The following is a 9,183-nucleotide window of genomic DNA, read 5'->3' on the forward strand; positions in this document are numbered from 1 at the left end:
CATCAAATGACTTAATTGCAATTATTTAATTAGTGAGACCTAACTTACTACGCAGCTAACTAACTAATGAGGGAGCGGCAGTATAAAGTACTCATAGCACAACAATCCGATTATAATAAAAAGCAATCTGTGTGAAATTTGCGAATGGATGACTACCATAGAGAAGTTAATGTGTTTGGAAAATACAACTGTAATCTGCGGAATGTAATTTCCCATGTATGCCTCTATTCTGTTTTTCAAGCCTAAGCTATAATATCATGCAGTGGTTCAGTGGCTTGCACTGTTTCCTCACAACCAAAGAACCAGCCCAGACTGTATGGTTTCTGTGTTTATTTAGAGAACATGTTGGTACCGTGTTTGTGGACGTTTCCTTTGCGATCTTCGCCCCACAGGAAAGCATGTAGGGTACAGCAGGGACTGAGAGAACAGGGGGCTGTTATTACTCGTATCGACCAATGCTGCTGAACGCGAGATTAAAGGATCAGAAACACCAGAAAAAGATCAGGATAATCATTATATCAGCAGTAGGCCTACATGGAAAGGGTGCAATAGATACTGAGAACAATCAATTGCGTTTCATAAAACGAAAAAACGAAGAAAATAAAATCATTATGACAATTACAAACATTCAAAACTGGCCATAGTCTGGTATTATTCATAATGAGATAAATACTGCCGTCTAGTGTCCACAAGTATGACATCGAACTAAAGAACACTTCATTTCTCTGTCTGGGTTCTTTTCACATCCATCGGCCAACACTGCCCTCAAGTAATAATCAATATTATCAAGAGTAAATCTTAAACATAGGCCTATTTAAGCATGTAGGAAATGTATACATTCTTAAAAGTATTTATCATAATCTAAACAGCCTTGCAGGCCATAAGAAAGCAGGTTAAGCTAATTTGGTGATTTTTCTAGCGCATGCATTTAGATTTTTAAACCATTTTGTCTGTTTTTCTCTTCTTAATGTCAGGCCTGTCCACCATCTACATGGAGGGCCTGTGTGTCTCCACGCTCCTCCATTATCCCACTCGGTGTCAGGGGGGCCTTTTCCGTGTCCTTTTAAGGGTTCTTAATACGGGGTGTCTGGTCTGATGTGAGTTCACCGAAGCCCCTCGGGAGGTGCTTGGTGATATAGAGCTGCGCTCATGAAACTGGCCGTTGCCGTTGGATTGTTGTCAGGGTGCTTTCTTAAAGCCTCGGCTCAGCGCAGAAGAATGCCCACCGGGGAGCCAAGCCCCTTCCCACCGCCAGATCAGGCTCCAGACCCGCTGCTCCCTGGTCACTGGAAAGCGTTTGTTAAAAGGTCTGCTTGAATAGCGGTATGACTGGTAGGACTATGGCCTTTAGAAAAGATTCCTGTAGACATGACCACAGTGATCTATGTGTGGAGTGACGAAAGAAATGTGGAACAACACCCACAATTTCAAAAGCTTTGAACGTATTTGGAAGTCCATTCGGGGAATCCACCATGTCGTGGAAACTAGCAGGGCTAAATATTTCAGGGTCACCTTAACATAATATTAAAATAGCCCACTGTCATTTATAACCTATTAACAAGCTATTATATAAAACAGACAATGTTGATGTGTAGCCCAGAGCAGTATGCAAAACATAATAGTGCGATATTCTGATCAGCTTTTCTTATTTATTTTTTTGGGTTAGGGTTAAGTCTTTTTCCCACTTCATCTCTGAGGTCAAATCCGTAAGCCAGCAGTGCCACAGTGTGGCCAATCAGATGAAGTGCAGCAGGCTGTCCTCGCATTCTTTGGGCACGGTGAGCTTGTAGCTGTGGCACGACAGTCTATAATTCATCCCGTCGTTGTTGTCCCAGTAAGAGCGTCCGTTCACCTCATAGCAGACGGCAAACTCCAACACCGCGCCGGGTTGCAGGATGAAGGGCGGGACAGGAAGCCAGAAGTGGAACACATCTGTCTCTGCAACATCGGGCCCGTCCGTGAGGACCTCACTGGATACCCACAATGCACCTGTGTTCGTGTGGCTCCTCCAGTTGGTGAAGGAGTAGGCCAGCGTCACCTGCTTCTGGAAGGCCAGGTTGAGGACGTGCACGGAGCCCGTGATGCCGACGTCGGAGCAGGCCACGCTCCCCAGACTCACCCCCCGGTCCCGGAGCCGCGCCGCGAACCCGGGCCCGGCGGCCATGTTGTCGCAGAAGCAGGGCTTGAAGTAGGGCAGGGCGAGCTCAGGGGCCCGCCCGCACGCTAGCTCGCTGCTCATCAGCAGCCGCCAGGTGACGTGCGGCGGGATGAGCGGGTTCTCGCTGGCCTTGAAGAAGCGGACCTCCTCCAGCTCCAGGCCCATGGAGTCCATGAAGCGCACGTGGGGGCCCCGGGGGGCCCGGCTCCTCCCCGGCGCCGCAGGGACGGAGAGGGAGCGGGAGCGCCTCCTCATGGCGGGTTTGGGCGGTGGGGAGACGGGGGTGGAGCAGGGGGGGCCCGCGGTGCCCGTGGGGGGGTCCCTGGGGGGCGGGGGCCCCGGGGGTCGTATCCGGACCGGGGCTCTGGTGGGGGGGGGCTGGGGGTCGTAGATGTCCCTCAGACGGACGACTGTCTTTGTGTTGGAGGCCCCGTCGCTGATGCGGCGTCCACGGGGGCCCTCGGCCGCGGCGTGGGGGCCCCTCCACGGCGGTCTTTCACGAGGGCCGCTCATCCCCCGTCCCCCTGGAGTGACACAGCACCACCTCAACAGCTCACGGGATTTTATTCAAAACGACTCCAGACACGTCATTCAATTCAATTATATTTTCAATTCAATTCAATCACATTTTATTTGTATGGCCCTGAATCACCGGCCCGGTCTCAAAGGGCTCCAGCGGCCGTACACTATGACCCCCTATGGCCCCTCACCCCAGCATTCAGGAGCAGCTTCTGTTTTAGGGCATCGGGCTCAAGGCAGGGAGACCGTGCAGACCTTGGGTATTCGAGCCAAGAACCTTTCTGCTGGGAGTCAGACCGTAAACAGACCACGCAGCCGTGCAAACGCTCCACACACACACACACACACACACACACACACACACACACACACACACACACAGGTAAGGGCTGTCCTGCTCTATACACACACACACACACACACACACACACACACACACACACACACACACAGGTAAGGGCTATCCTACTCTACACACACACACACACACACACACAGGTAAGGGCTGTCCTATGATCTCAAGGAGGTTCCAGGGCCCCCACACAGAAGGCCACACTGCCTCAGTATAAAACGCCCCCCCTGACCGACAGACACAGGAATGGAGAAGAGGGGGAGGCTAGACGGGGCTGGATCCCAACCTGAGCAGCTGCAGACGTTCAGTCGCCTGTTGGTTCAGTGTTAGGGCGTCGCTCTGACCTCCACCCTGCTGGTCTCCACCCTGCTGGTCTCCACCCTGCTGGCCTCCACCCTGCTGGCCTGACGTGAAGAGTCTCACCAGCTAGTGTCCCTGGTAGTGGACTATTCCTCGACAGCAACAACAGCTATTAAAGAGACCACATGTTGACACTGAAACCGACTGCGACCGGAGGAGAAAGGTTCAAACAAGATACAAAGCCCTTAACATACAACACACAACAACCAAGAGTGGTTGCAAGGACACTTACATAGGATCTGCTTTCCGCCCCATTTGACACGACTGACACAACTGCAGGGGCTGTCTATTGTGACATATGGTCGGGGCCTTGGGATTAGCCTTTGACATATAACATGAGACCAGAGGCACCAATAGGAGCGGCAGTTTGACTATTTATAGAGAGACAGTGCAATGAGGGCAGCTGGGGATGATTTAATAGGGCTTAATTTCTGTGTTTCTAATTTCTATGTGTACTTACTAGTATTGTGTGTGATGCATTGCTTTGCTTCATTTCTTGAAGAAGGTTCAGATATGTGTCGATATCTAATGATTACAATAAATCATGAAAATTGAGGAAAACCCTATTTTAAAAAGGAACTGTAGTCTTTGTGCAGATGCAACACTCCGATCGTGTATATTATAAAATAGCTTCTAAAACGCAGAGTGATATAATGCATGTTTATTATAGAGATGATATACACGCACGTGATCACAGGCGCTCAAGAATTGCCTGTAGTATCCGGTAGTAGCCTGTCGTTTCCTGTAGTATCCGGTAGGGAGCAGTAGACCTAATAACGCTCTTTACTGGACACAAACAGGAGAATTACTGTAGCCTCAGTCCATTTCATTTGAAAACTTGGAACTTGCTAACTTCGCGGATGTGTGATTGAACACACACACACAACGCAAGCTCGGTCGAACAGGTGCCTATTCCCTGTCATGAAGCAATGCAGAAATACCTTGGAGGACTTATTGCAAACGGGGATGCAGTTCTACATTGCACTGATAACGGCGACTTATATCACGCGTAAATGCATTCGAATCGGACTATAATGTGAATCGTGATTAGGCCTACAGAATATTTTTTGTAAAACACCTTGCCGACCTTTTGATTGGTTGCTATTCCAATCGGGGATGGGCGCAATCGTGCAAGAATGTGTGCCATTAGGTCTTCAGAAGCTTTCAATCAAAGAAAGGAAATGGACGAGCTGTAACCATAATCTACCCAGGTATGATATAAATGATCTTCCTCTCGAATCAGTAGTGATGCGTGTGAAGATGCTGAGGATGAGTGTGTCTGTGTAGCCTCTCTCTCTCTCTCTCTCTCTCTCTCTCTCTCTCTCTCTCTCTCTCTCTCTCTCTCTCTCTCTCTCTCTCTCTCTCTCTCTCTCTCCTCTGTCTCTCTGGGCTCTGAGCGCCTCCATGTTCGGCTCGTTGAAGCAGCTTCACCACAGCGGCCACACGGACAAAGCCCCGCACTGCTGAACCGTGCGATAGATACCGCTGTCAACTGATAACGATGTTGTTTACACATTGGTTGGAATCGTATTTTCAATACAATTTAATAAAATGTTCTAATCCAAATGCATAACCCCGGGCCTGGTTAATGTTTGCACCCGCAGCAACATGGGCAGACGTCAGGCTCAGAGGAGGTCCCCGCTGCCGCTGAACGCTCCATCATGGCAGGACAACCACTTCACGGAAAAAGTAAGGGCACAATAGGTTTACACCTAAAACATGTGTGCACAATAAAAGCAAACTATTCAAAACGCACGAATATCATTTCAACAATACATCCGTGTGTGGATAGCCTCCACTATGCGGGGTTGATTATAGTGTTTCATGTTGTCATAGAGGTCGCAGCAAAGACGGAAAAACAACGTCAACATCCCCTCCACCAAATGCACCTATCTACAGACCAGGTGAGTTCAATGCAACGGGTTAAAACAACATTGAACGCGATGTTCTCATGCCAGACGCACTAAGTCTTTGTTTATTAATCTCCGTCTGAAGCGCTCAGGTAACAGCAGATTCGGCGTGGCGCGTGGCGCCCTCTGTCGGCGAGAGAAGGGAAGTGCAGCGTCCGCCCTGCCGCCACAGAGAACACTCCCGCGGGCCTGCCAGGAGTAAACATGGCGCCGCGGGCCACCCCCCCGGCCGCCTGTCAGACTCAAGCCCAGCTCCTCCCGGGAGCCAGGGGCCCCAGGGGCCCAAGCAGGATCCAGAGAACGACAGCGACAGCGACCGGGACCTGTCCGACACCGAAAGGCTTCCCCCGTCTCCCGCCACCGCCGTTCCCCCGCAGCTCGACCTGCGCCCGGAGGTCCTCCCCCCCGACCCCGTCGGGCCGCGGGGACGGGGGGCGCCGCGGACCCCCTGGTCCGACCCCTTCCCGGACTTCCTGCCGCCGCCGTTCAACGCCTGGAGCCTGGCCCAGCTGGCGTCCTTCTCCCACACGGAGCCCCGCCCCCAGCCCCGCCCCCCCGCCCCCCTGGAGCGCTTCCTGGAGCGCCTGCTGCAGCTGGAGGCGCGGCGGCTGCAGACGGAGGAGGAGGAGGGGGGGGAGGGGGGCCGGGCCGGCCCCGCCCCCCGGCGCGCCGCCGCCCGCCTCAGCTGCCCCCGCAGCATCCTGCAGTGCCAGCGCGCCTTCCCGCTCAGCCTCCTGTCCCCGCTGCCCGCCGACGCCGCGCTGCTGTCGGGCTGCGGCTGCTCCGGCTGCCGCCAGCGCTACGCCGCCGCCGCCGCCGCCGCCGCCGCCGCCGCCGGGGGCCGCGCCCGGCGCTGCCGCTGCCCCTCCGCCCACGCCCGGCCCACCGCCCCGGTGCCCCCCCTCCCCAGGAGGAGCCTCAGCGAGACCCGGGGCCCCGCAGAGAGGGGGCCGCCCAGGGCCCGGGGGCGGCCCCCGCCCCTCAGCCCGCCCCTCAGCCCCGCCCGTGGGGGCCACCAGGGGCGCATGCAGGCGCTGGGGAACCTCCGCCACACCGCTCCCCCCGGAGCCGCCCCCCCCGGCCCCGGAGCCCCCCCCCGCCGCGCTCTGAGAGACGGGGGGGCGGCGGGGGGCATTGGGGGGGCGGCGGGGGGGGGGGACAAGTCGGCCGGGGGCAGGAACAGGAGCTGCTCAGAGCACAGAGGAGGAGGAGGAGGAGCAGGAGGAGGAGGAGGAGCAGGAGCAGGAGGAGGAGCAGGAGCAGGAGGAGGAGCAGGAGGAGGAGGAGGAGCAGGGATGCAGAGAGGAGCAGAGCGGTACGAGCAGCGGAGGAGCGGGTCAGAGCGGAGCAGAGCCTCTGGGTTGCAGAGGGAGCCCGACACTGCGGCCGCTCTGAGGGACCATTTACCTCTGAGCAAAACAAAAAAGAGCAAACAGGTCGAGTTTGTGACTTGGAGCTGATTCATGAATGTATCCTTGGAGCCAGTGTGGATATTGTATTTAATAATGACGTCACTGTCTGTGTTTTTTTTTATTTTTTAATAAACGGCATATTTGATATAACGATTCCCAGAACGTTGTTTTTTTTTACATTGTTTTGTGTTATTATCTTGAAATACATTTTAATCAATACAAAATAACATCACAATATTTTAGGAGGTCGGAGGTTCAAAAAATTTCCCATACAATGCACAAGAAATTTATATATATCCTATGTTCCATCTTATTCACTATTTCCAAACATTAAATAACAATAAAATGGTCGTCTTTCAAAACCCAGACTCTGTTTCTACCCGGACGTATTTTCCTGCAACACCGTCAGCATGGAGTCGACGCGCGTCCTAGAGTTTCTGACCGAGGTGGAGGAGGCGGCGGAGGACGTTTTAACCAATAAACAGCAGGTATCACAAACTGGTATCACTAAAAGAAGACTACGGTACATATCAGAGAACTGTTCTACTGGTCTGCCCCACGTTAACGCCACGTTAATAACCGGAGGACTGGTTGTGTTGACTACATGTTACCAGAGCTGCCATAGATGTTATCTTTATTCTGTTTTACATCCAACAAAATGACATTACCTTTCTTTGAATGCACTACATATAATGTAACGTTATTGTACATGTAATGTAACGTTTCTGTACATGTAAAGTAACGTTACTTAACTATACAGTACTATGCTGCATTCTCCCAATGCCTTGCGGGTAAAGATGATGGTAAATGCTCATGATGTGTCCTCATCTCTGTACGTTAGTCTGGTTTGATTAATAATGGGATGAGGTCTTTATCGGTCGGGCTGCTATTCCTTTTCTGTCTCCTTCTTTCAGATAGTCGACCTGGACCTGAAGAGGAACCTGAACCGAGAGGCCCTGAGCGCCCTGCGATCTACGTCCGATTCAGGTCCGCACGTCACGTTATGAGTCGTCACCATAACATCGCAGCTAATCATTTATGAACCATGTCTAACTGTGTTACACTTTCTCGCTGTATTTATTTTTTAGAAAAGGTGAGGGTTTGCTTCGGAAACATGTTCATCAAGCTTCCCAAATCAAAGACTCAAGACATGATTCGAAAAGGTAAGAGATGAACAGTGGGGAGAGTTCGTGAATTCTCTTTCCACGTTTGATCAGAGGGATATTAAACATTGCCCACTTTTAATTACAGACCAGGAACAGCTGGACAAGGAGATTAACGACCTACGGAAAGAGTTGAAGGCCAAAGTGAACCACCTCAACATGATGCAAGGTAGGACCCTGGCTTCAGAAAACAGGTTTGGTCGGTTAGGTTGGTTACATGTACGGTACAAAGGTTAAACTAAGGTTAGTAGTTTAAGATCCTTACTTAAGATCCTTGACTAAGTAACCAAACTCATCCCGTTGCATACAAAATGGTCTGATTCAAGTGTCCTGATATTATTATCGTTAGATAAATTTGTCTACTTCTGGTGAGCATGGTGTCCTGTCTGTATTAAACCACACAACAATACTGTGAACATTGACAGGTCCTGATTCAGTTTCACCAGACATACATACGACCTTCTGACCTCCTGACTGATGACGTGGATTACGACTTCCCAAGACTGTTCTTTAAGATGTAATTCATATGTTGGCCTGTGTGTGTGTGTGTGTGTGTGTGTGTGTGTGTGTGTAGGGAGACCTGAGCTCATGGGTTACCACCTCTCCCCTCTCTCTGCGGAGGAGGTCAGAGCCATCGATCACCTGATGAAGAGGTGACCTCCCGGCCGACGAGATCACGACCAGAGGCCAGTGTGAGAGAGTCTTCACTGTCCAACATGACAGAACGGCAGTGGGCTAACAGATGAGTTGACCCCTCTGGGTGGATGTCACACAGATTCACACCCCTCTGTTTCTTGGAAAATGGACCGTTCCGTGGTCAGCCCACATTACCTGATAACGATTGCAGATTTTTAATCTTTAATTTCAAGAGAAATCTTGGCTTGAAAAACAGTTGCTCTTTCCTTGTTGAAGAGGGACTGGAATTATGTCATGTCGTAGAGTGATGCAGGATCGGGCTCACAGGGCTGCTGTTCTGGTTTGTGACCACAAGGTGGCAGCGAATCCTCTTCTGGCCGTGGGGAAGGTTCTCTGTACTTGTTGATACTCTGTTTTGTTTACTAGTAAAGAACATTTTTGCTCATGTAGTGTACTTCTTTACTTACTTCAAACTGTACAGAAATATGGTCCTATGCATATCTTAATTATTATTTCCTGGATAGTGTCTTCCCAGGATAAATCATACCTAATGCTTCATTAGTAAACTAGGACCCGTGTATCAGTCGGGAAGGGTTCAGTGATGGACGTGTTTTCCTCTGTCCTGTCACCCGTCACTCTTCAGTCTCCTGTTGGCAGACGGCTTTCGTTCTCC

The 9,183-nt window shown here is 51.4% G+C and overlaps 2 protein-coding genes across 3 annotated transcripts; one reads left to right on the forward strand and one right to left on the reverse strand.

Moving 5' to 3' along the window:
* Positions 1-324: 324 nt before the first annotated feature.
* On the reverse strand, positions 325-3,696 carry LOC311339134 (protein phosphatase 1 regulatory subunit 3D-like). 2 transcript variants are annotated; one of them, XM_084464502.1, is made up of 3 exons: positions 3,622-3,696; positions 3,316-3,498; positions 325-2,682 (listed from the first exon to the last, which is right to left on the reverse strand). In XM_084464502.1, the coding sequence occupies exon 3, from the start codon at positions 2,669-2,671 to the stop codon at positions 1,736-1,738; it is 936 nt and encodes a 311-aa protein (XP_084320628.1). In that variant the 5' UTR covers positions 2,672-2,682; positions 3,316-3,498; positions 3,622-3,696; the 3' UTR covers positions 325-1,735. The 2 variants fall into 2 exon arrangements, with proteins under 2 accessions (XP_084320628.1, XP_084320629.1); XM_084464503.1 differs by lacking the exons at positions 3,316-3,498; positions 3,622-3,696 and adding an exon at positions 2,869-3,281.
* A 3,421-nt stretch (positions 3,697-7,117) lies between these two features.
* On the forward strand, positions 7,118-8,949 carry pdrg1 (p53 and DNA-damage regulated 1). Its single transcript, XM_084463811.1, has 5 exons — positions 7,118-7,199; positions 7,626-7,698; positions 7,800-7,874; positions 7,963-8,043; positions 8,449-8,949. Exons 1-5 carry the CDS (start codon positions 7,122-7,124, stop codon positions 8,529-8,531), a joined length of 390 nt encoding a protein of 129 aa, XP_084319937.1. The 5' UTR covers positions 7,118-7,121; the 3' UTR covers positions 8,532-8,949.
* The last annotated feature ends 234 nt before the right edge of the window (positions 8,950-9,183 follow it).

This window comes from Micromesistius poutassou, assembly GCF_964030765.1.
Source record: "Micromesistius poutassou genome assembly, chromosome: 2".
NCBI lineage: Eukaryota > Metazoa > Chordata > Actinopteri > Gadiformes > Gadidae > Micromesistius > Micromesistius poutassou.

Excerpts from the sequence above, each read along its gene's own strand:
- LOC311339134 (XM_084464502.1), bottom strand. The coding sequence starts at position 2,671 with ATGAGCGGCCCTCGTGAAAGACCGCCGTGGAGGGGCCCCCACGCCGCG.
- pdrg1 (XM_084463811.1), top strand. The coding sequence starts at position 7,122 with ATGGAGTCGACGCGCGTCCTAGAGTTTCTGACCGAGGTGGAGGAGGCG. Across the intron at positions 7,875-7,962 it reads TCAAGACATGATTCGAAAAG|ACCAGGAACAGCTGGACAAG; the intron begins GTAAGAGATGAA and ends TTTTAATTACAG. Across the intron at positions 8,044-8,448 it reads CCACCTCAACATGATGCAAG|GGAGACCTGAGCTCATGGGT; the intron begins GTAGGACCCTGG and ends GTGTGTGTGTAG.